A 27,432-nucleotide genomic window follows, 5' to 3' on the forward strand; every position below is an offset into this window, starting at 1 on the left:
TAAAATACAACAGTTTGTTTATTTAGAACGCCTCCTAAATGAATACATAAAGATTCATCTAAATTCCAAGCATGACAACAGGAACGCTAAACCCCACAGTAAAGTCAACACTGTTTACAGAAATCTGGACGTTTGGCATAGGGTGGTAAGAAAACAAAAATAAAAAATATATCTTACAAAAGTTTGCTTTAGATTTGAAGTTTCTAGACATCAGGCAACCTTAAAGGGTTTTTGCCACAGACGATAGGTCTAATCTCTAGAACGGGGCCCCCTAAAGCCCGTTCTACTGCTGTGTGTTGTGGCTGAAGCGTGCGATTCCCGGCCATGAAGAAAAGAGTAGCACGCGGTTTCTGTAAGTCCAATGTGATGGACCGTGTAGCTCAGCGAGCAATGCGGTTAGTCTTGATGGTCCGAAATCACACGTGTCAGCTGAAGCGCAGAGCAGTTCAACGGGGCCCCGTCCTAGAGATAGATGCAGGTCCCACCTCTGGACTCAGCACCTGACATGTCCTGTGGATAAGTCATAAACACCCCTGACTGTAAAACCCCTTTAACCCTTAACTAACCTCAACCTTACAATATCTCATTAACAATTGATTTAACTTTAAGGGGGGGGGGAAGAGACAAAACTACAGTTCGGTGCCACGTGAATACTGATCATTGCTCAAAGTGTCTGGTTTACTGCATTTTCTAATTGGAAATACAGAATCGAAACATAAAAACGCCCGTTCCCACTACGTGCAGCCTAAAGATCTACAGAACATACCAAGATGTATTTGCATTTGTTAGGCAACAGAATATTTACTGGAGATTCCACCTTTAAAGGGGAACGACCACAGGGACTAGCAAAAAAAAAAAAAAAAAGGCGCCACTTTTGCCCATGGGATGCATGTAATACTGCAATTAGGGTCACTGGAAATGGGCAGCAATACCCGACGCAGCCAATAAACAAAAGTGGTGATGTTTATGAAGACAAAAAAAATAAAAAATTTAATTTGCTTACTCCAGTCTCGAGTGCTTAGCCTCCTGCGGAGTCGGTCTTCTGTTACATCCCCATGATAACACTTTCTGCCTTGCTTTACACCAAATAAGAATCCATCTTTCCTTTGTCTAGAAAAATCTGGTTGCCGAATGGCCAGTGTAACCGAGATAAAACACATAAGTGCCAGAGTACAGTAACGGGAAGTGTTGTCATGGGGACACAGGCAAAAGATCCTTCTTGCAGTAAACTTCGATAATTCAAGACCGGAATAAATTATATGTACATTTTTTTCCGTCAAGTTTCCAAACACTAAAAAGGGATAAGACCTGGATCTCTATGTAGTTCTGCTTTAAAATAAAAAAGTTGGATATTACCGGTGAATCTGACAATGAAACAAATCTCTGCATTGCAGATATATGGGTTCTTGTAAATCGCTACATGAGGTTTCGCACATTTAGAGTGTGGACCACACATTTGAGAAACCCCCTTGACTTTCCTGTAACACAAACATTTTTTTTTACAAAGAACAAGCTTTATTTTGATCAAAGAATCAAAAGAAATCAATTGGTCTTTAGAACACAAAAAAAAAGTAAAAAAAACACAAACACAACCCAGACCAAGTGCAGTTAATAATAATAAAAACATAGAAACATTTAGCTAGTGCTGCATGCCAAGGCTTTCCAACAACATCCGTATCTTGCCACAATGACGTGACAACCCATGGATCTAAAAAGTTCTGATGGTGACTACAGCAAGATGCCACTATGCATCGGATACCAATGTAGGTCTAGAACATTAAGGGTAAGGCCACACAGAGCGGCACTGACCTGGCAGGGATGCGGCCAACAACCGCACCGGCACTATGTTCGGCATAGCTGTCAAATAGCCTGTTAGTGGCCACGCGTTATTGCGGGTGAAACGGCCCTTTATCTGCAAAATCACGCGGCCATTAATACACCCTTTATGGCTGCACGATTTTGTATGTAATGAGCAGTTTTACCCGCAATGATGCGCAGCCATTAACAGTCTATTTGACAGCCACGCCAGGCTTTGTGCCGATGCGGTTGTTGGCCGGTGCGGTTGTTGGCCGCATCGCGGATGGGTCAGTGCTGCTCAGTGTGGCTTTACCCTTAAAACTAATGCAGTTAAGATACCAAAAGACATTGCTGGCCGGATACTATTTGATGGATTGCCATGAAGCCCTAGCTTTTCATGTTGAAAAATTAACAGAACAAATTAAACAAGTTTCTTTTGCGGCTTCTAGTTTTTCTCTTGATTCTTTGCCAACTTGTTGTAAAGTTTCTAGGAGAAAGAGATAAAAAAAATAAAATAAAATTATGGACAATTCTCATTTTGGACACATTTTATTTAGGCTGGGTACACACATGCACGTGCCATTCTGCTCAGCTCGGTCACAGGAGCAGCACAAGGGAATACATGGAAGCGCCGGTTCCTTTGCACCAGACACCGCCGGCATCCGACGGAACCCATTGACTTTCATAGGGTCCGTCGGGTGTCTGGTTTTACTGGAGCATACTGCGCTATCGTTTCCGGAATTTTCGGCCATATCTGCGACGGAGGTCCTTAATGCAAATGTCAACCAGTCCTTAAGGAAACTGCATTTCAAAAACATGCCATTTACCAAAACCACGGAAGCCTATATGGAGTGCCCCATGTTCCATTTGCTGCTCTATTAACCTATTAAACTTCTGGGAAGTTTTTGCCATTTTTTGGAATCTGGCTGCAGGAGTTCACACTCAAGAGCACTAGTGAAATTGCAGAAAGACATAGAAAATGATCGCTCTTCATATAGCGCTGCCATCAGGGGTAGGGAATTAACCAGGCCGTGTAAGTATTTCTTTATTCAAGGACAATTTCAAAATCAACGATTTCTCCCTCAGGGTCATACATAGTAAAGTTGGGCAGTGATGCTGGGGACTGGATTGCTTATTACATCTCAAACTGTTCCACATAGGATTGAGGTCAACGTTCTCCCCAAACCAAACTAAGAAACCGCTTCTCCTGCAAGGACTTTGTACACGGGAGCATTGACATGCAGAAACAAGGCGGCGACATTGGGTGTTTGAAAAGACTAAGAAACAATACTAACCTTCAGTTTCTGGTAGTGAGGCAAGGTACTGCAATGCGTAATCTTGGCCACGTCTTCATTGGTATAGAACAATGAGCACAGCTTGCAGTAGAAGCCAGTCTTGGGAACCACAAAATCCACTCCTTAAAGAATTAAGAACAGAGGTTAATAAATGAGGAGCCTACAGGACAACCACTTTCAAACTGGTGATGGGAAGTCAATGAGGAGCATTACTTTAAGAAAATCTCTAACTTGGCTGCATAGTACAGAACCTCAGGGACTATGTGAATATAAGGCCTTAATCTTGAAAGATTCTGTTCATAAACTTACCAACAGGATTATTGGGCTGAAACGGGCCAAGAGTATAATCATCAGATAATTCTTCTACGTTGTTTGTTTCAGCGGCACTTTCACTGGCCTGATCGGTTTCAGATTTTGGGGTTATGGGTGTTTGGCAGGGCTCCTCATTTGCTGCCTCTTCTTGCTCGGCTTCATTTTCTTGCTCCGCTTCATTCTCTTGCTCGGTTTCTTCCACACTTGTGCTAGCCATGACTGAACTGCTGTCCATTTTCTTTGTCTGTTCTGCAGACATTCCTACAGTAGAGGCTTTCACCTTCGAGGTTTCCGAATCCTCCTCATCACCAATCTCATCAAGAGTAACAAAACCATCTATGTTCCCAGGAAACTTGGGTGCTCCCTAAAAACAAACATGACAATATTAATTCACTATGTTGTATCTAAAATCTAGGCACCCAGGATATGCCATAAATGCGGTTCCCATCTCTGGTACCCGCACCTTTCTACACCCCTGACCCCATTCCCAAGCTCCTGCTGCTCCCCAGTAATTGTCTGACTAGGTGGTCGGAGTACAGAAACAGTCGAGCTACGCTGATTTTTAGCGATAACTCCAATAGTAGTAAATGTGAATTACAGGAACAGTGTAGCTCAGTGAGAAATGCTGTTTCAATGCCACAGACCACCAAGTCAGGCAGAGGTCTTGAATCGGCAGTAGCCAGGCAAGGTAAGACAGGGTCAAGGAGTGGTACCCGCATCTATTGAATATTTATGGCAAATCCTGTGAATATGCCATAAATGTTCAAGATGGGAAAACCCCTTTAAGACACATACTACAGTACATCACTCGTGTACCTTCGGTTTTTCCTCAGTGAGATTTCCAGAGGGAGCTGAAGAGTCTGGCTCCTGCGCCTCAGATTGAGCTTCTCCCACATCATCTGCTTCCTCTTCATTTGTGTCTAGTACTTCATCATCAGCCACAGAGCTACTAGTTTCTAGGAGAGCAGCAGCTTCCTCTTCCTCTGCTTCTTCTCCTTCTTCTCCACCTTCTCCTCCTCCCCCCTCCTCCTCCTCCTCCTCCATAAGCTCTGGTTCACAAGAATCAGTCACTATATCCTTTTGATCGGTCTCCTCTGATGTCTGAACAGTGTCATCAGTGGTGACTTCAGCAGATGCAGCCGGACTCTCTCCATCACCACTTTCAGTAATCACATCGACCTCTGTCTTTAACTGCTTCTCCTTGCCACCTACTTTGCGGTCCGGAGAATGAGCTCTCTTCCTATTAAAAAAAACAAAAACAAACATTCAATAAAACAGTAACCAACAACTGCTGACCATCCCACTACAGAGAAATGAATGGGTGACCATGTAATTGAGACGTGACCACCTCAATAAAACTATTATATTCTGCCACTAGGGGCAGCTAACTGAATAGTGATTTATACAACTTCAATTGAACGCTATAAGAAATCTCTATGCAGAAAGCTCCCTCTAGTGGCAGCTGCATGCAGCAAGTCTTATTACCCAGCATTATTGTTCCTTCAGTTTCAGAAAGGTCTCTGACATATCAGAAGTTAACAGTAGATTTAATCTGTGGGATTCAGGGTCCTGAAAACCCCACCATTCTCTTGAGATAATCTGCCAAGTAGCCCATTAAAATACACTGCATCTTCGGCTCCTGTCTGCTTCTTTGGCTTTACACGGAAGAGTTGAAGACGGCATTATAGTGGTCTTGGCAGCTGCTTATCTCCCTCAGTGCATAGAAAGCGGCGAGACAGGAACTATACCATACCTATGGCCAACAAGAGGACCTATCACCATACATAGGGTACCTGCTGTTTTATTATAAACTAAATTTCTAAACGCATGCAATTAAAGCCAATTTAAAAAATACCTCTATACAAGAAATGCTTTCATTATGCAAATTTGACATCCTGCAGGAGTCGGTTCCTGAGCGTCCCGGTTAGGAGATTCTTGACTTCTCCTGCGTTTTCCCCCCAGCAGCATAGTTTCAGGACGAGAGGTCTTGTTGGTTATCGCAAGAACTCGCATTATGTTCAAAAGCTTTATCTACTGTATTAATAGAGCAGAAAATTGATGGTTTGTCCACTACTGAACAACCGATGACCTATCCACCGGTATACCATCGGTGCAGGTCCGACACCCAGACCCCGCAGTTAAGCCGCTCCAGCTGCCTCCGAGCACTGGATGTTATGGTCCATTATGCGATGTACGGAGCCGGAAGCAGTTGGCTCTGTACATAGCATAGTGGACGAATTGCAGCTCTGTTGCTATTCAGTGGCCAGAGACAACTGCATCCGGTGGGCGGAGGCAGCCAGAGCATCTTAACGGTGGGGGGGTACGGGTGTCGGACCCACACGGATAACATACTGATGACCTATCCGGTAGATAGGTCGTCAGTTGTCCAGTAGTGGACAACCCCTTTAATTACGGTAGAACGCTCTTTTTAGACAGTATGCAAAATCTTGCGTTCTGAGACTGTTTGCTACTGGGAGGAGTTGTGGAAAGTCAAGAGGGATGATGGGAATCACCTAACCAGGAAGTCAGGATGTTTGCATGATGAAAGAACACCTTGCACAGGAGGCATTTTTACATTTCTTTTAATTACATGCATTTAGAAAAATCTTCATGGGCGAATGATTTTTCCATTAAAACCTTATGTGCAGTGACAGGAACACTAAGAGAAAATCTTAGGCAAGGATTCCTTCCTCCAAACAGGACAATATTTTAGCAATCTTTGTCCTATTTTAATCTCAAAACGAAGGATTTGGCCGGGAAGGAGGCAGCTGGAAGTAACAAGACAAGTTACAGAAGACTAGTCCAAATCCCACAAGTTCCCTTTAAATTTATTTGGTAACGGCAGAAGTCTCATAGTAAATCGCAGATTAAGAAGGGACAACACAGAATCAGAAACAAGCAAGAATGTCATCTAAGCAGATGGCTCCAGATCAAATACATGACAGTGGAACAAACACTTACCGGCTCTTTTCTTTTTGTTCCATAAGTTTGTTTGGTATCTGAGAGGATAAAAAGGGTCAAATGAATAAAATACTTCAAAAAGAACGAAAATGCAGCCGTCGGCCGTGCTCGCAATTTCAGGCCGTGATTACAGGAACGGCGGTGTGCATGAGGTCAAGACCTGGATCGAGATGGCAAAGAGGACACCCATTTAGCGTCTAGTTCCCCAGGATGCTCAGCTATAAGAAATAGTTTAGCAGACTTTTTTTGTCACCATCTCTGCCTGTGACAGGAAGATGACAGGGGTCATCAGGGACTTTGTTCTTGCCTAACATAATAGTGGCTCTGTAGTACCTGGTCAAAAATGTTCCCACCACAGCGCAAGTAGCGACACCCTGCCACATAGGTCTGCTTCTGGAACCCGTGTGCATGGCTATGGGTGAGGTAGATGCCAGGCTTTAACATTCCCAACCCTTAAGGGGTTGTCCAGGACATGCAAAACACACGCAGCAAGTGTATGGACCAAAATAAAAAAACTACGGATACTCCCGTTGTAAATTCCCACACCATTCCAGAGTCACTGCTCCTGCCGGTCTAAACTTTTACAAGTAGTGATGTCCCGCTCAGCTGCAGCCAATCACTGGCCTCAGCGATTATGCTGGCAAAAACAGCACACCATCCCTGAGGCCAGCGATTGGCTGCAGCAGAACAGGACGTAATCACTTCCTGTAGAGGTAAACAGAACGGTAGAGACCACAGGAGCAGAAGTGGGGGGAGTTAGTAGGAGAGTATAACTTGTTTACTAATTTTAGCCCATGCCCTGCCTGTAGCCATTTATTTTTACATGTCCTGGACCCCTTTAAAAGCCATGAACACCTTTTGTGGCTTTTTTCTTTTCAAATTCCGTAAAACACAGAAAAAGGGACATATTTACTTTAAAAGATCAGATGTTGGGTGCACCTAGATAATGCTGGGCAGCCTGCGTAACCTAATAGTATGGGCATGATTAACAGGCTGCAAGCTGACATGGTGCACTACACGTAAACATGTGACTGGCTCCCTTGTATATGCTTTGTCTGTGCGGATTGATAATACTAAGCACCCACCCCCCTCATGGACAGTAGGTGCAAGTGCGGTTGACGATCAGTATTTTGCATCTGTGTATCCTTCTCCCATGTAGCATTGTGCTATTCTGCATCCGGCTGTGAGCTGGTGATTGAGCCTGCCCTTAGTTTCTTTTCTGTGATTTGATATTTTGCGGGACAATTCAAATATCCAGAATTTTTAGATTATGCGGAACCTATTTGGTCCCATTGATGTAGGAATTTAATTGAAATACATTTCTAGCGGCTCGCCGTTCAGAGTGGCCTAGGGCAAGAAACCTTATTACGTTCCTCTGCCCCATGATAGACTATTAGGTATGACCATTTCAGCAACATTGCAATGCTTACCTTTAAAACAAGCTTCTTGTATCTTTCAGACAAATCTACTTTCACAGTCCTTCCTAGGAACAGTAGAGGGATTTTCGCACAGCGCTTTACCATGTTCTGAGCTTCGTCCGCCTTCTCCATTTCAATAAAAGCCTAAAATAAAAGCAATCACAAACACATTAATATCTTAGAAGATCAGGCTAAAAACACCAGCATGACTGTCGCCACCAACATTTCCCTTATTGTTATGTCACAATCGACTTACCTGATTCCTCACTCTCATTAGAATATAGGTTCTCACTTTCCCATAGGTCTCAGCAAGTTTAAGGAGTGCAGCATCCGTGTAGCCAAAATTGGGCAGTTTACTAAGATGCACAACACGGCCAGCGTCAGGTTTCGGTTCCATCCTCAACTCTGCTTTCTACAGGGAATAAAGCAAAATATTTTAACAATTGCATACTTGAAAGTCAGTGTTCCAGTTTCCTTAAAACAGGACAGTTTTATCAAATACTGGACCATCTTTTCTAAGCTCAGCACGGTGCTGTTCCTCTGTTAATACTCTTGGAAATGTATGAATAAAATGACAACTGGGTGTTACCATTCCCCTCAATAAGGTGTCCCTACACATAATCCGCTACAACTGGACAGTGTTAGGCCGAATTCAGATGACCGTAGTATACGTCCGTGTGACGGCCGTTAAAATGGCGGTCACACGGATGCATGAATTTCAATGGGGCCGTTCACATGGCCGTTGTTTTAACCGACCATGTGAAGGGTGTTGAAAAATAGAACACGTCCTATCTTCATCAGTTTTCACGGACCACTCGATACTCAAATCTATGGGGATCTGCGAAAACTGGTACGGGTGCAACTCTGACGTGAAAGACAGCTTTTTTAACATCCGAGTTTTGCGCTCTGTCGTGTGAATCTGGCCTTCGAGTGTGTAGGTACTCAGAGCGGACACACCCTATTAACAAAGGAACTGGTAGAACAAACATGTCAATGAATTCACATTTCAGGCAAAATTTGAGGAATGGAACAATGCAGAGTTAAGCTGGCCATATATTTGAGACAGCCATTCCGATCTACTCCCCTCTACACATAGATGCTCGGCTGAGCATGAATGTGCTTTCAACAGGAAGAAAGCAGTCGGGGAAAAGCCAAGACACCATCATACACATTAGATGGTCGGGCCTTCCTGCCGAAATTGACAGGTTCGGCCAAAATACATGTGATATATTTGCCTTTTATTTCCGCAGTGTAAACATACGCTGTGGAAAACGGTACAATGTAACCCTATGGGAAAAAAATAGGCATACATTGTAAAGTTTTCCACAGGGGAATTTTACGCTGTGGAAATACAAGGTGTCAAATATGCCACGTGTCACTGCACCCTTATAAGAAAGAGGTGCTGCTTTGTTTTTTTCTTGGCGAACGCAAGTATTTACTAAAACAGACATGTGAGGTGAGGCGACAAAGCTTAGTCAGCAAGAAAGCTACTTCTGCTGACAGACCAGTACAGAGATTTTGTCTTTGAGAAGACTAACAACTTACCTTTATACGCTTATATTTTTGAGACATGTGGACGCTAACCGGCTTTCCCATGACAATAGCTTGGTTTGTGCTGTAATAATCCACTACAGCCAGAGCATCTTCTGCAGTAGACATTTCAATGAACGCCTTGGGAGAAAAAAATAAAAAAAATAGCTTCAGTACATAGTCATTGTGTTCAGTGACGCTCTCAGAGTACAATGCACATCGTGAAACATGCAAGATGTATAAGGGTAGTAGCGGCTTTTCCCGGCTCAGCAATACATACCTCATTCATTTTGTTTAAAATTAAATGGTTGGTTATCACTCCAAAAGGCTCGGCAACCTTTAAAAGATGGTTCTTCAGATTCTTCCCTCGCTCAAAGTTTATAATATGAACAACTCTCCCGGTGCCCTGCTTGGCCTGTTGGGATATAAAAACATTCAGCAAAAAATAGTTTTGACGTATCCCCTGAATGTAGGGAGAACAGCCCTAATGCTATATGTAAAGGCTGCTGGAATAAAACCAGGGAGTCGGCGATTTCTACACCTTCATTAGAATGCTCTACAATACATTTATTGGCAAAGAAGTGCCTTACAAAACATTCAACAAGCCCCTGATAACACCAAACATTGAAGTCGTACATACCGGTCTCCTCTGAACGTGTCTTGGTCCAGGTCCACGATCATCCATTCCTAAAACCCCCAAAAATTACATTTAATTTTTTTTGCTTCAAAATAACTTATGAACATATAAATTAAATTGCTTTAAAGGCTCTGTTCACACCATGTTTGGTGAACACCATAAAGAGAGTAAGCTTTTGGCATACATCCAGTCCATAGAAGTCTATAGACATGACTGGTTTTATACGCCGGATGTACACACCATACTTGGTTGAACAGGCTATGTTCACACGGGGTATTTTGCCGAGTTTTTTGACACGGAAACCGCGTCGCAAAACTCGGCAGAAACGGCCCGAGAACGCCTCCCATTGATTTCAATGGGAGGCGTCGGCGTCTTTTTCCCGCGAGCAGTAAAACTGCCTCGCGGGAAAAAGAAGCGACATGCCCTATCTTCGGGCGCTTCCGCCTCCGACCTCCCATTGATTTCAATGGGAGGCAGGAGAAAGCGTATATCTCGCTGTTTTATGCCCGCGGCGCTCAATGGCCGCGGGCGAAAAACGGCGCGATAATTGCCGCGAAAATCGGCATGCAGGGAGAGGAATATCTGCCTCAAAGTTCCAAACGGAATTTTGAGGCAGATATTCCTCCCCCAAAATACTCCGTGTGAACATAGCCTTAGGCCTCATGCACACGACCGTATTTTTTCCCACCCGTAAATACTGGCGTAAATACGGGTCCGGTGTCACACGTATTCCACCCGTTTTGCACCAGTATTTACGAACCTGTTATGGTAAATATGGGTCCGGTGTCACACGTATTCCACCCGTATTTACGAGCACGTTTTTGGCGGCAAAATAGCACTGCACTAATCGGCAGCCCCTTCTCTCGATCAGTGCAGGATAGAGAGAAGGGACAGCCTTTTCTGTAATAAAAGTTAAAGAAATTCATACTTACCCGGCCGTTGTCTTGGTGACGCGTCCCTCTCTTCACATCCAGCCCGACATCCCTGGATGACGCGGCAGTCCATGTGACCGCTGCAGCCTGTGATTGACCTGTGATTGGCTGCAGCGATCACATGGCCTGAAACGTCATCCAGGACGTCGGGCCGGATGTCGAGAGGGACGCGTCACCAAGGCAACGGGCGGGAGACCGGACTGGAGGAAGCAGGAAGTTGTCGGTAAGTATGAACGTCTTTTATTTTTATTTTTTACAGGTTTATACTGATCGGTAGTCACTGTCCAGGGTGCTGAAAGAGTTACTGCCGATCAGTTAACTCTTTCAGCTCCCTGGACAGTGACTATTTACTGACGTCGCTTAGCAACGCTGCCGTAATGACGGGTGCACACATGTAGCCACCCGTTATTACGAGAGCTCCATAGACTTCTATGGACTGTCCGTGCCGTTATTACGGCCTGAAATAGGACATGTTCTATCTTTTTCAACGGCACGGGCACCTTCCCGTGAGAAAACGGGAAGGCACCCGTCGCCAATAGAAGTCTATGAGCCCGTTATTACGGGTCGTGATTACGACCCGTAATAACGGGAGTTTTTACGGTCGTGTGCATGAGGCCTTACTGTTCAGGAGATTCTAAAATAAAAATAAGTCTTTCCAACTCCTGACCTATCCACCGGATAGGTCATTAGTACATGATCTGCGGGGGTCCAACACAGATCTGCTGGTCCGGTGCCTCAGTGCACCGGATGTACATGCCGGAAGCAGTTGGCTCCGGCCACAGAATAGCGGCGGAGCTGCAGTACTGTTCAAGTGAATAGGATTGGACCTGCCGTACTGCAGCACGGTCGCTATGTTATGTACAGAGCCAACTGCTTCCGGCTCCGTACATAACATTATGTACCATAACATCCGGTGCCCGCAGGAGCGGCTTATCGGTGAGGGGTCCCGGTGTTGGACCTGCACCAGTGATATACTAATGGCCTATCCGGTGCGGTGGATAGGTTATCAGAAGGTGGACCACCCCTTTAAGGACATTCTCAGACAGCCACAGTACGTCTGCATTTTAACGGTGTTCTGAACCCCTAACGAGTTTTATGGCAATCACGTGAGGCTCGGTACTGTCATAAGTGGCCTTATGGCATCTGAAACTGGCTTAAAAGGGGACAGTAAATACACAAAAACAGACAATGGGCAAAATAAGGCAACAAATAGCAGAAGAGGGAAAGACTAAAAGAGAAATCACTGGGTGGTCCTGAGTGCTTCAAGCACTTGTCTATGAGGAGTATTGGTTCAAAGGAATTCAGATCTCTTTATAGAACAGTTAACTCAATCAAGACACACACCTAGGTGAACCCTTTGGTTTCCACGTCTTCCTTCGGGTCCACCTCCCATTGGCAAAAGTGATCGTGGCGGTGGTGGTGGTGGAGGAGGTGGTCCCAATATTCCTGGTGCAGGATTTGTAGATTGGTGTACCATTGTCGAGTCCCCCCTGAAAATATAAATCATTATTCTGTGGCCCATTACAAATACTAAAGGCAAGAGGATTAGAAAAGACCCAAAAAAACAAACAAACCACACAAGAACAAAATTACCAGCAGATGCAGAAAGTCAACGATTGATGGCCGCTGTGTACGCAGGCAGATACACAGTGGCCGTCAGTCAATGGGGCGGGGAGAGCGCTCTCCTCATTAATAAAGCCGACTTGTAACAGAGTCCTAAGGGTATGTTCACACGAGGGCCTCCGTAACGGCTGAAATTACGGGGATGTTTCAGCCTGAAAACATCCCCGTAATTTCAGCCGTAACTGCATGTGCAGGCGCTTGAACGCCGCGTCCATTACGGACGTAATTGGCGCTGCTATGCATTGGAGTCAATGAATAACGGCTCCAATTACGGCCAAAGTAGTGACAGGTCACTTCTTTGATGCGGGCGTCTATTTACGCGCCGTCATTTGACAGCGGCGCGTAAATATACGCCTTGTGCTTTCAATGGGCAGATGTTTGTCAGCGCTATTTTCGGACGTAATTCGGGGCAAAAACGCCCCAATTACGTCCGTAATTAGTGCGTGTGAACATACCCTAAGACTGATACAGCACTTCTAACCAAACAGCAATTTATTTTATTATTATATTCTTGGTCATTTGATATAATAGCCCAGAGGACGTTTCATGATAATATGCTGCATATGATTACACAGCTATCATAATGTATGAAATATTTTCTAATGTACTCCGTTTCCATAGCAGTGAACTATACATTTATACAAAGCGGCCAAGTAATGTCAGCCGTAGGAAGTAAATGTCTAAAGTTGTAAGATCACTACTTGACAGGATTGTAGACCAATAGACAATGCGGTCCATATGTTAAGTCTTACAGATAGAAGATTATCACACCCATATTGTTATTATAAATCTGCAGTGGGCGAACAATGGTGAATGGGGCATAATGCAGTGCTTATGTGTAAGGCCCCATGCACACGACCGTATTGTGCATCCGTAATTACGGACCCATTAATTTCTATGGGCTACGGACACCTTTCCGTATTTTTATGGATGGGTGTCCATGCCATAGAAATGATAGAACATGTCCTTTTCGTATCGGTAATTACGGCACGGACTCCCCATAGAAGTCTATGGGCGCTTCCGTAATTACGAACGTGTTGCTGTGCGACGTCAGGGGATTACCCAAGATTCCTCCGCTTTTTTTTTTTGCTTATCCGTAAATACAGAAGCATTACGGACCGTACATGCGGATGATTTACGTATGACTATAAAGGACTTCATCCATGCGTAAAAACGGATCAGTAATCTATGGACGTGTGCAAGGTGCCTTCATGAAAAAAAACAAAAAAACCCACAAAAACACAATCTAAGGCCCAAATTATGGGTACGTCCGGCCGCTGACACCCACCTGCATTTGCAGGCCGTGCTCCCATATAAAGTATGGGAGCAAGGTCCATAAAAAAAGGATGTCATCTTTTGCGGAGCCTTTCTACAACACGGACACCTTCCTGTAAATATATCGGACAGTGGCAGTCGGCCATAGAAATGAACGAGTCCGTAATTAGACCATAATTACGGACGAAATATACGGTAGTGTGCATGGGGCCCAATTCCTGAAACACTTTCTAAGAAGTTCATGTTATACTTACATTCCATGTCCATTCCAATCTGGATAACTAGATTAAAAGAAAAAAAGAAAAGTGAAACGATACAGTATATATCTGATCTAACGCTATGCCGTTTGTTTGGAACAATATTCTGTGCTAATATAATTTCTAAACTATTTCTAGCGGTCTGAGCTTTTTTGTTTTTTTAACAGGTGTCCCGCACCCCCTGTTCCTGCTCACCAGTGTGAAGCTTGAGAAAACAGCCGCCACTCTATTCAATATCTACAGGACTGATGGAAGCAGCCAAGTGCTGCCCTCTGCTGTTTCGGTCATACACAGACTTTGAATGCAGCAGCAGCGCTCCGGCTTGACCACCACTCCCTTCCATGTCTTCTTTACTGCAAGGGGGCAGGAGAGTACAGTGAGGAACAGGGGGCTCAAGACCTAGCGCTCGTGATCAATGGGGGTCCCAGTGATCAAATACCACCTATCCTGTCATATCTTTATTACTGTACAACCTGTAATGACATCATGTGACTAAGCTCCCCGAGTACAAGCAGCCACAATGGCTTTGTTCACATTAGTATTGTGACTTCTATTATGAAGAGCTGATCCCAGCCCAAGGTGCAGAGAACTTGGCTAAGCGCTACTGCCCCTTTGTTTCAGTGATGGTGGGGTCTCGGCACCCGATCAAAATGTCGGATAAGTCTAAAGTTTAGCGAAAGTTCAGTTACTCTTTAATAACAGAACCGACGAACCCCATTGATTTTTAATGTGGCTCCGTTTGCTTCCTATAATGTGACCGAAATAATAAGGCTGCATAATTCAATCATGAAGTTGATAAAAATGATTAAGATAATAAAAGAGCGGCATATCACAGCATTCACTACAAAGATGTAGTTCACCTACGTCGCGTTCTTGTCTATGGTGCCTAGAGCTTGAAAAACTGGTGAAATTATTCTCCATTATTCATGGATAAAATTGTGGGGAGTGAAAATATTTCCTACAAATGACGATATTAGATTATTTTCATCCATGCCTTTCGGCAATAGATTTTCCATCATGAAACAAACACAATTAAGATACTTCACATACACTTCCATAAGCAGCAGTCGGTGCCTTCTATGAGTTCGGCCATTACAATGCTCACTCCAGCCCTATGGAAGAAAAATTATTAGAATCACGGTACAAGTATTATAAGAACTCAAAAAGATAAGAGGATTTGAGACGTTTACACCAATTCACTCTTCTATTTACAGAACTGTAAAAGACAATGGAGGCCAAATAAAAAACCCACTCTTTAGCCTCGATTGGCCACAGGATGTCATACATGTCTGATAGGTGGGGGCCTCCCTTATCAGAAGAACAGGGGTCCCTGTTCGGCCAGGTAAAGGAGTTGCATCCAGCCGCAGACTGAGTGGCGAGGTGGCCGCACAAGGTTGCTTGGCTCTATCTGTAGCTCCTATAGACTCTCCATTTAATCTGTGGCTAAATGCAACCACTCCACCTCCCCACCCAATAAGTAGGAGTCCTAGACTTAACCTGTGGACTCACCATGACTGTCCAAGATAGGAAAACCCCTTTAAGTGAAAAAAATACGGTTCAATAACAGAAAGTTCAGTGCAAAATTCGCTCCTCTACTCTTAAAACATTGAATAGAAGACATCTTGTTTAGTGAAGCTTACTCTATAAAATCTGCTGCAAGGAAAGATGATCGAGCTCACAATGTTAGATATTTTGGTGCCAAACGAGAAAAAAATGGCTAAAGCGTTTGCAGAACGTTAGTCATAGGACACCAACCTGCCAGCCGGGCAAAGAGTCCTTCAAAATGGAATCTTTTTGTAACAAAATGTCCTTGTGTAAAATGAGAACTATACAGAGTAGGCTTCCATTTTCGCTGAAACACTTAAGAAATTATGACAGAGGCAATTCTTGGGTCAATGTCAAGTATCAGATTTCGAGAGACTCCAGTCGGAAAGGAAGAAAAATAAAAGTTTAAAGTGAGTGACGTGGGAGATAACACAATGAGCAGATTGCATAGCCAAGGGCAAAAGCTCAGAATGGATCTTCAAACAATACCCCATCGCATCACCACCTCCCCGAAATTATTTTAACATCTTCCCTTTAATCCATAGGGCATCTAACATTGGCCGAAATCACCTTAGAGAAGTTCCGTCCTAGTTGCTTAGGTTCTTCACCAAGGCCATCAATTACCATTTCGCCCTGGTCACATTACATTAATATCGCAGGGAACCTGCCTAGGGACCACCCCAACCGACGACTATGTACTAGGATATAGGTGTGGCCCAGTTCCCGGGCTTTGTACCTTCCTCCTCAGGTAGGAGACTTGTATAGCCCATGCGATCTAGTTTAGAATAAAGTATATGGCTTGAAAAAGGAATGGATTACATTATTTCCGTAAGAGATTGGGATCCAAAGAAATGTCAAATATTTTGGAACAATTAAACACTTGTATATAGCACAACGCTGGACGGTATGCAATTGGCCAATGCCGATAAGACTCAAGAGGAAATGCCATTAGAAGGAAAACGGGAATGGTGGGACAAAAATGTAATTTCAAAGACCAAGTATGAATATTGCTCACTTGGGCAGAACACAATTTCTATGAAAAGTGGAAAAATTAAAGTGTTTAAGGTCTGAGTCAACCCAAAGCATAAGATCTATCATGACTTCTATTGAGGCAGGAACTCACCTTCAAAGTATGAATTAGTATATCACAGAGGGAACATTGATGGGGAAAATCTTTTGGCGATAGTCCGTGGAAATCGTCAATGTTTCTAACGGACGGCATTCCTCTGGTCTTTTCAAAGACAGATCGTTCTTGTGGTTGGCTGTAGGCCATGGGCTCGTAGTCGGTACTAAGCTTACGGAAAGGAGTATCGGATAAGAAACGGTCATCTCGAAACCTTTCCCGATCTCTTAAGCGCTCGTCTAAATCCAGTCTGTCGCGATAAGCTGGTGCTCGAGTGCGGCTCCCATGGTCATAATCGACCACGTGGTCGAGACCGGATGGGCGATCAACTAAACTCTCTCTTCTGAAGGGTCTTACATCATCATCCCATTCATTGCTAGACACTCTCAACGGCTCTCGAGGAACTCTCTCTCTGTAACTTAACATAGCCATGTCTTCTGACCTCCTCCTCTTAATTTGCTGAATAAGCTGTGGTAAACTTTCAGGAGTAATCTTCTCCTCAGGATAGCGACTTAATTCATCCAAGTCCCTAGAGGACAGACCAAAGCTGGCCAAGATCTTATTGGCCTGACCGGGGTCTCCCCTATGTTGAGAAGATAAGGGAGGAGGAGGTGGAGGAGGAGGAGCTCTGTTACCAATACTAAAAATGGATGGCAAGTTTTGGGAGGAGGAACCAGACAGAAAGCCACGAGAGCCTTGCTGACTTAATTTCGAGCCAGAACTGAAGTTCATCAAATCTCTGCCTAAAGATGAATGAGAAAAGGACTTCGACATGTTCGCTCTATTGCCCTGGTTCATGATAAGAAGGAAATCAAAAAACGAGAACGTCCCGTAACAAGGATATTGAACCTTGAGAATGTGGATATGAGGAAGACTGAAGTATCTTCGTTAAGTAGAAAGACGGCACACAATTCTGTAGAAAAACAAGTAATTATAGTCAGCAACACAGTAATCTGGATACAATCTGAACAAAAAAAAAAACTGGACTAAAATTAACATTTCTAATGTACACAGTCCCATGAATGACAATAAAATGTAAGGATCCAGCAACAGCAGAAGTGCTGCTAAGTAGACAGTGAACAGGAGGGAAGATGGAGGGAAGAGACAGGTCTACAGAAACATACATGAGTCTGGTAATACTCAACTTTTTTATATTGGAGTCATTACATAAAGGAAGCTTGCATATATTAGAACGTGGACACTTGAAGTGTGATCTAATATGATATTCTGGGGTCATACCAGGTTGAAAGGACGACCCGAAAAAAAATTATCTAATAAAAATCTATATATCATAGAGGAACCAAGGCAAGATCGACAGAGTGAAATGGGACAAAGTTTGGACCAATGCATTCTCATAAGGTGAACAGGATACCGGGTCAACAACTTTGAAATGGACCGACATACTGGAAACTAAAATTGCTAAATCTCCATATCAATCGTTTTCCACCGGCACCTGGTAAAGATGTTCCCACACGCTCGACAAGGATATGCGGTAAAGCGTGGGAACATGATACAAGAACTCTTCCGAAATATGGAGGGGGAAGTCAAAAAGTAAGGTTCCCTAGTGTATATACCATCTATACTATAATTTTACACTGAATTGCTTACCCCGTAAACACACGTCTGGTCTATTTTCCTAACGTAACGGCCTGTATAAACGATAGACCAAGGAACTAAATTTGTGACTACGCCAGACGCAAAGAGTAAAGCTGGCCGTACTACAGTGATTTTACACAGCCGTTTTCTCGATGACTCGATCATGGTTGGTCTACGTAGGTTGTCAGTCTAGATGACAACGCAAGAGGTTAACAAATTGAAGATCTCTGCCTTGATCTGGTCTTCTAATGATAGGATGCAGATCGGTTGATCGGTCATTTGACTTTGCAAGACTAATGACCAAATAATCCAACACGGCAGATCAACTTTTTCACAGATGTCTAAATTCGGTCGGCATCTGTCTGCTGAATGTTGGCAGAAAAATTTTCCAAATTGGCTTTTTTAGCCATCTAAAATCTGTAGTGTATGGCCAGCTTTAGTCTAATTCCTATGTGAAAATGCTCAATTGCAATGTCTATAGGACCATACATGTCTTCAAGATCAAGAACAATTTTATTAAGAACTCAGACGTCATAATTTGCCAATGCTAAACTGGGTGTATCAACATGTGGCCTAAGCATTACAAAGTCTCCGCTACCAGTTACTAGATGGTGACAGTGTTAGATGTGTCACTTCTAGCCTGATGTATTTGCACAAACCAGGGAACCTTTTTTCTGACTTCCCCTCATATAAAGCAGTGTGTGCGTGGGGGGGGTTCAAGTGGGGCCTCCAATCACATACAGGAGGCAATGTAGACTGGAGAGCATACATAATCCAAGTTTCAGTCTAGGCTCCATATTAAGTATCTTACACATGTTCACGGGCTGAAACAGTGATCTCACTGGTGATAGTGGAGTAGGGTAGTTGAATGAAGAAGACCACCACCAGCTTGTTGCCAGGTATGAAGCATTCTCCATGATAACATTGCTCCGACTATCAGCCTGAAGCCCCTTCTTACAGGGACAAGATTTGGATTAAGTCTGGGGACAGTTCTGGGAAAGGAAGGGTACCATTATAACAGGGTCATTGTTAGATGGGGTGAAGATGGCAGAGGAATAAAAGCAAGGGGTGAATAAAATACTGCCGCCTTGTGGAAGGGGTTATGGCTCCCTCCGAAATTTGTGAGACCTGCTTGGCTGAACGTATAAAACTCATGTGATTTTGAGAGTGAAAAAAAAAAAAGAAAAAAAAAGGCTCTTGATGTGAGATACAGAAGAAGTTGGTCTCGTTTTACCACGGTCCTGAAAGTAAAGTTTAGGAGCTGGTTAGATCATTCCAAAAAGACAATTTACAGAAACTGAAGCAAAAAAAATATAAAAAAAACTTGCCCACACGTGACATTTAAGGCTCCCGGGAATTGTCCAGCCATGAACAAGACTTGGGTGAAATACACGCAGTCTCGTGGATGACCGCACACATATCCGGTGTGATATCGGTGTGATCGTTACGACTTAAGACTGTCAAGCATGCTTGCAAAAAGGCCGTACCGAGTTCTTACTGTCTTTATAGGCCGAAACATTGCTGCTAGGGTGTTTTGACGAAAACTTTAAATCATACTGGACATGGGTGCTGTTGTCAACAAGTATTGGATGGGTCAGAAACAGGGTTATCCGGCATATGACACCAGTCTGAGGCCAGGATCTCTGTGCTTGTCCATTTCTTTTCCATATGGGTTAAAAAACAGTCAAAGCAACTCACAGCAAGGTAATATAACCATGATAAATGGGTTCCGGCAGTCACAGAAAACCCTAAAACGGATATATATGATCGAGTCACATGTCTTACCGTAGCACTACATACACGTGATATGGTTTTGACTCTTGCGCCAAATTTCAGTATTAGGACATCCCTGTTGACACTAGGGCACAATAAGGTTTCTGCTACTTCAACACCGAGGGAAAAAAATATATAAAAATCTAAACTGCGCTCCCCCCCCCATGTTCCTTCACGATCAAACGCAAATAGGGAGAAAGGAGAAGATAAAAAAGAGCAGTCACAGTCTATTAACCCTTAGGCTATGTTCACACGGAGTATTTTGGGGGAGGAATATCTGCCTCAAAGCTCCAAACGGAATTTTGAGGCAGATATTCCTCCCCCAAAATACTCCGTGTGAATAGCAATGATCGCGCCGTTTTTCGCCCGCGGCCATTGAGCGCCGCGGGCAGAAAACACGCTTTCTCCTGCCTCCCATTGAAGTCAATGGGAGGTCGGAGGCGGAAGCGCCCGAAGATAGGGCATGTCGCTTCTTTTTCCCGCGAGGCAGTTTTACTGCTCGCGGGAAAAAGACGCCGACGCCTCCCATTGAAATCAATGGGAGGCGTTCTCGGGCCGTTTCTGCCGAGTTTTGCGACGCGGTTTCCGCGTCAAAAAACTCGGCAAAAGACCCCGTGTGAACATAGCCTTAAGACGGCTACGTGAAACCGGATCAAGGAAGAGAGAACTTATGGCAAGCGTTGACAGTCGCTCTTTTTTTTTTTTACATTAAACCCAAATTATTCCTCAAAACTCAAGGACACGGAAGAAATGGATCACAACATAACAGTAAAAAGGTAAAATGTTCCAGCTTAAGAGTTAGGGCATCGATGGGTGATTGCTTGTCAATACTGCATCCCATCTCAGGCATTAATATTGCTCCAACACGGGATACGGGATGTACTGAGCAACTGGATGCTGCAAGTCAGGAGGTGACAACAGGTATCAGACATCTCTGTAGTGACATTTCATTGAATGAACCAGAAATGTCAAGTCATAAACCTGAAATAAAAGCTGAGAACAGGTCACCTCTCCTGACATGACTGTTTTACCATAAAATTGTATTCCCCGTGAATCAATAGCATCATTATTTTTTTTATTAGATAACTATCTTGTCCATTAGACAATAGAAGGGATCCTCCAGCTCACCTGAACATAGCCGTCCCACTGTCAGTAGCGCTCGTGTCGGCACACGCAGTAAATGAACGAGGAGAAGGGAATGGATCCAGCGCTGAGACCAGGTAGGTTAGTTTAAAATCGGAAACTTCTTCCAAGATTTTTTTTGCAAGTAACAAAAAAGGGAGTGAGTTAAAAAATAGACAAGCGGTGTTCCTTCTGGATACGGTGGCTAGTAGAAGGGAATAGGCGGGTGCCTACGCGTTTCAGACGCGATCTGCGTCCTTAGCCATGGCTTCCTAAGGACGCAGATCGCGTCTGAAACGCGTAGGCACCAGCCTATTCCCTTCTACTAGCCACCGTATCCAGAAGGAACACCGCTTGTCTATTTTTTAACTCGCTCCCTTTTTTGTTACTTGCAAAATAAATCTTGGAAGAAGTTTCCGATTTTAAACTAACCTACCTGGTCTCAGCGCTGGATCCATTCCTTTCTCCTTCTCGTTTATCTTGTCCATTCCTCCGTTACTCCTCCTAGTAATATAGGAATAAATTGACACCTGGGTGTGACCCTACATAGACTGACCATGTCCAATCCGTGGTCAGAGTGAAACTAAGGACATGCTCTTTTGACAAGCCAGTTAATTTATTCATAAATTTCTAGGAGGAATAACAGGGGACGGCACAATGCAGAGTTTTAAGAAAACATATGTTCCAGATTTGTTATATTGTACATTTACTAAAATAGACATGTCCGAAGTAGTAACAGATTCTCTTTAAAATGTAACTTAACGTTCAAACTTCTGAGATGTCATAGTGACGTGTCAGAAGTTTTGATTGGTGGGGGTCCGAGCACTGAGCACCAATCACTAAAATGAGGCGGCAAAAGCGCCCGTGTGAGCCTCTTAGTTTCGGTTCGCCTTTTTCCGGAAATCAATGTAGCGGTATCCAGATAAAGCCAAACAGAAACTAAGCGGCTTAGTGTTCACACAAGCGATTCTGCAGCTTCGTTTGAGCGATTGCTGGGGGTCTCAGTGCTCGGACCACTACCAATCAAAACTTCTGACACGTCACTATGACATGTCAGATGTTTGTTGAACGTTTAGTTACACTTTAAAGGGAACCGGTCACCAGCATTTCACCTAATAAACCAGCAATACCTGGTGGTAGTGGGTGAAAAATCATTTTCATGTAACCTATAATTATCTTCAGTGGGCTCTGTACCTTTAGTTGTCAGTTTGAGTTCCTGCACCATATGCTAATGAAAAAAACAGTCATATCTTCATTCCTCAAGTCTTTCTGATTAACCGCCTACATACTTTTCATTGACCGCTTATAGTTTTCAGTGGGGAGTGGGCATAAGAAGCGGAACAAAAGAGTGGCGGATTATTAAAATAAAAGGCGCAAATTGGTTGCGGACCGATATTTACGGTCAGAGGAGGCGTTTAGGAGAGGGGATAACGCCAATGACAATTTGAGAGCAGCGGCCAGCGAGGGGTGAGGAGTTCAATAGGTGAAATGCTGGTGACAGGTTCCCTTTAGGGTTGTCAAGATACCAGAATTTGGACTTCGATACCAATACTTTGTGTAGTATTGCGATACTCGATACCAAAACTATACTTTACCAACATTATAAAAAAAACTCTTCCATTTTCTGAAGTGAGGCGCGAGGTGTGAAGAATTTTGACCTTCGCGTGCCTCACATTCATAGTAATTAACCCAATCATGTTCCTCAGTCATAATGGACAACATTGGGTTAATGTGTGAGGTACATGATGGGGTTAATTACTATTAATGTGAGGCACGTGGAGGTTCAAAATTCATCACATCTCGTGCCTCACATCAATAAGTGAAAAGCAGACTTATTTTTTTAAAGCGTAAACATAAGTGATGCTATAAATTTGTTGTGCAATTTATTACGGTCGCGACGATACCAAATGTGTGTATATTTTATGTATTGAGATTTTAATGTTTATTTTTTTGTTACTTTTTTCGTTTTAAACTTATATACTGGCATACGTCTATATACCAGTACATTAGCCTGCTTACTGAAAGGACATACCCAAGTATCAGTACTAACAGGAAATACAGTCAGACAGACCTGGGGTCCTTCAATGGACCCCGAGCTGTCTGCCCATATATGGTATGTCCCTCAATTGTGTCACAGGGATTCCCTGTGATGCGATCAAAGGGGAACCCCCCTTCTCATTTTCCACTTGAATGATGCAGTCAGCTTTGATCGCAGCATTCAGGGGAATAGAAACCACTGATCTCCGCCATTAGATCGGGGCTTCGGCGGTGTAACACAGCCACTGCCCCACTCCTGACAATAAGGCCTTATTCACACAAACGTATATTACGTCCGTGATACGCACGGACCTATGTATGGCTATGGGGACGTTCAGACTGTCAGTGATTTTCACGCAGCGTGTCTGCTGTGTAAAAAACTCACGTCCTGTCCTATAATTGCCCATGTTTTGCGCAGCACGCACCCATTGAAGTCAATGGGTGCGTTCAAATCGCGCACGGCACATGGAAGCACTTCCGGGTGATGCGCGTTATTCGCGCTACAGTTGTTAAAGGAGTGAAGGGAAACATAAAAGCATGAACTGTTGCACGCACAAAACGCAGCTTTTTTGCGCGTGCAAAACAGACACGTTTGTGTGAATAAGGCCTAAGTGTGCGCATGCGGTCAGCATGAGGTGATGCGACCAGCGCTGCACTAATGAGCTGCGGGGCCGGCACTGAAGACAGAGCATGGGGGTGTTGTGCAGCACGCTCTGAGCACATTCATGTGGTACAATACTAAGAGTCAAGATCAAAAACAGCTGAAAATTACAACCACTCAGCCATTTTTGAAGCTGAAAACATTTTCTTTTTTTAAAGCGTTTTTGGAGCCATTTTTCCATTGACAATGAAAAGTAGCTCCAAAAAACAGCTCGGGCAGTGACACACTCCTTATGCAGTTTTTTTTAACCGGTGGATTGAAAAAACGCCCCGTCTGAACGAAACGCCGTTTCTCCCATTGAATTAAATAGGCAGATGCTTGTAGTGGTTTAGGTACGGTTTATTCAGGCCTATTTTGAGGCACTTACGCCGCAAAACACGCCTGAAACCACAACGTGTGAACATACCCTCAAAGGGGTATTCCCAGAATCAACAATCAGCACCCACAGGATGTCAATTGATCACTAGGGACTGCACCACTGATCATGTGAACAGGGGTCCACAAGCCCCCCCCCCCCCCCATTACTACAGACTGGCATTCAATGTCCCCCTAACTGTGAGGGGTTCAGCGATGAAGACCCCCATTCTCACAATAGCTGCGGGTCCCAGCGATCGGACAATTATCACCCATCCTGTGTATAGGTAATAGTCAATTCTGGAACAACCCCTTAAAAGGAGTATCCCCACCTCAGACATTTATGGAATATGCCATAGATGGAGAGCGGTGGTCATCTGATCCCCATCCTGCCCGGTGAGATGTTTGCTGTATCCATATGGAAAATAAGGGTATGTCCACACGGCCGTAAACGCCCCGAAAAACAGCTGAAAATACAGAAGCTGAACGCCTCCAAACATCTGCCCATTAACTTAAACGGAAAAAACAGCATTTCGTGCTGACGGGGCGATTTCTACGCACCCGTTTGAAAAAAACGCCCCATAAAGAGAGCCCGTCAGCTCTTGAGCCGTTTTTGGAGCAGTTTTTCATTGGGTCAATAGCAAAACAGCCGTAAAAAAATGCATCAAAAAACGGCTGAAAATCAGAAGCGGTTTTACGTTGAAAACCGCTCCATATTTTAAAGCAGTTTTTTGTTTAGCGCGTGAACATAGCCTAGGTAAAGAGGTGGCAGTGTAAATGTGCCACTCGCCAACATCTATGGGGGGGGGGGGGGGGGTGTTACAGAAACAGCCGAGCACGCTTCTAACTCCCATAGAAGCGAATGGAGAGCACTGCAAACATACGAGGCCACTTATTCTCCCCCTGACTGGGCAGGGTGCCCCCAGTTCTCCACGTAGGTGCAAGACCCAGAGGTGACACCAATTCACTCAATTTCCACAAAAAAACATCCATGTGTGCGTGCGGCCTTCATGTCAGACATACATTAGTGACTAAAATATGGGTTACAGATGGGCATCCCCTCAACGGTCCACATGCCCTGGGAAGGGGGAACCTCCAACTAATGGTTTTAGAAGCGTGTATAGCGCCAAAGTGGTTACAGATTGGGGTCACGTGACTACATGGCAGTATGTGATGTCACTAGTGATGACATCATCTGCATTTGCAATGAGGAGCTTCGAGAAATTCTCAGGTTATTACCTTATGAGCAGGAATTAATTATTTTCTTCACCAGCTCCCGACCGCTGGCTGTGTATTTACGGCCGGCGGTCAGGGTCATTAAAACCCGCGCCAGAGACTATTTACGGCACGGGTTTTAGCTTGCTGCCCGAGCGATCCTGCAGCTGAATGTCGGGTCTCCGGCTGTCAGTGACTGCCGGGGACCCTGGGGAGAGGATAGTAGCAGCTTTCACTGCTTCCATCTTCTCTGATCTCTTCTACACAGCGCTCAATGAGCACCGCGGATATGAATAGAGGCAGCGGCCCTGCCTCTATTGGTCACGGTGATCATTGTCATAACGCAAGCCCTGAGCCAATTTACCCTAAGGCCCTGTTCACACTGAGCTTTTTGGCGCAGAAACCGCTCCGCAAAACTCTTCAAAAACCGGCCGAAAATGCCCCTCACTGATTTCAATGGGAGGCGAGGGCGATTTTCTCCTGCGAGCGGTAAAACCGCCTCGCGGGAGAAAGGGACATGCTCTATCTTCACGCATTTACGCCTCTGACCTCCCATTGACCTCAATGGGAGGCAGAGAGAGCGTATTTCGCTGAGTTTTTTGCCCGGAGCACTCAATGGGCGCGAGCGAAAATCGCGGCAAATGACGTGCAGGAAGGACAAAATCTGCCTCAAAATCCCAAACGGAATTTTGAGGCAGAATTAAGATAGACATGTTAAAATTTACAGGAGACAATGACGATCACAAATAAAAGGTCTATTTTAGGGTAAGACTTATCATTACCAGAAAAAAAAATTTGCTAAAATGTAAAAAAAAAGCTTATTTTTTTTACTATGATTTTCAAACTTTAAGCCTAAAATAGCAAAAAGGGTGTGTATAAAAATGAAAAAAATATAAAATACGAAACCTGCATTGTCTACGGAAAAAAAACAGAAAAAAATCACGTCGCTAGCCCAACAAATGGAAGTTATAGCCGTTTAACGGGTGCTAAAAAGGGCCAAACGGTGTCTGATCCTGAAGGATCCAAATAGCCCGGACACGAACCAGTTAATTTATCAAATCTGAGAATTTCTCTTTATTAATACAGATCTTACAAAATGCTAAATAAATGCGAGATGAGGCTCTGAGTATATAAAAGGAAAAGACATACAAGTGAGGAACATCGTAAATACAAGACGGACGCGCGGCCCGGGCCTCCATTACAGAGCCGGAGGGGAGATCTCCACACAGACGTCGCAAAATGGCGCCACCATTCTCCTCAGAAGACACTACGTCACCACACACATTACACGGTGAACACGAAGATTCTCTCTTACCGGTGTCGTGTCCCGCTCCGCTTCCCGCACACAATGGCCACCGCTTCACCACACACGCTGCAAATGCGCAGCTCCGGAGACGTGACCGGCAGAAAGCTTGGATTCACAGCTTCCGGTTCCGGTTTAAGGGTCACGCCTTTGTTAAAGTGGGTGGTATTACAGGAATCATAGAGTTCATGGTCAGCTGGCTAGATAGGCAGTAGAGGAATTTAGCCAGATCAACTCTACTGGAAAAAAAATAAAATCTAAAAATAAATTGTATGGTAATCAAACAGTGGATTATTCATGACAGTGCGAAACTGGAAGGAAAATAATGTCGTCGCCCCCCCCAAAGACAGCGCCACTCTCGTCCGTAGGCTGTGTCTGATATTGCAGTTCAAGTGGCGCTGTTTGGGGGGGGGGGGGGGGGGGGGTAGCAGACCATTTTTTTCTAATCCTGTTCAACACTTTTAACCCTTCTCTAACTATTACATTGCGGGAACTGAAAAAAATATAAAAAACATTAAAAAAAAGTTGGTATCGCTGCGTCCGTAAAAGTCAGAATTATATAGCATTATTTAACTCACACGGTGAACGGTGTAAAAAAATAAATAAATGAAAATACCAGAATCGTTGGTTTTTGGTCACCTTTAGCGGCTTGTCTGGCGTGTTTTG

The 27,432-nt window shown here is 44.1% G+C and overlaps 1 protein-coding gene across 2 annotated transcripts; it reads right to left on the reverse strand.

The window, feature by feature from the left end:
- MATR3 (matrin 3) lies at positions 1 to 26,917 on the reverse strand. 2 transcript variants are annotated; one of them, XM_075856002.1, is made up of 15 exons: positions 26,779 to 26,917; positions 16,706 to 17,618; positions 15,088 to 15,149; positions 14,035 to 14,061; positions 12,227 to 12,372; positions 9,954 to 10,000; positions 9,594 to 9,728; positions 9,329 to 9,454; positions 8,040 to 8,195; positions 7,796 to 7,927; positions 6,366 to 6,403; positions 4,221 to 4,644; positions 3,402 to 3,768; positions 3,093 to 3,214; positions 1 to 2,284 (listed from the first exon to the last, which is right to left on the reverse strand). In XM_075856002.1, exons 2-15 carry the CDS (start codon positions 17,501 to 17,503, stop codon positions 2,243 to 2,245), a joined length of 2,622 nt encoding a protein of 873 aa, XP_075712117.1. In that variant the 5' UTR covers positions 17,504 to 17,618; positions 26,779 to 26,917; the 3' UTR covers positions 1 to 2,242. The 2 variants fall into 2 exon arrangements, with proteins under 2 accessions (XP_075712117.1, XP_075712118.1); XM_075856003.1 differs by lacking the exon at positions 16,706 to 17,618 and having other exon boundaries at positions 26,779 to 26,914.
- Positions 26,918 to 27,432: the final 515 nt, after the last annotated feature.

The sequence above is a fragment of the Rhinoderma darwinii genome, chromosome 3 (genome assembly GCF_050947455.1).
Source record: "Rhinoderma darwinii isolate aRhiDar2 chromosome 3, aRhiDar2.hap1, whole genome shotgun sequence".
Lineage (NCBI taxonomy): Eukaryota > Metazoa > Chordata > Amphibia > Anura > Rhinodermatidae > Rhinoderma > Rhinoderma darwinii.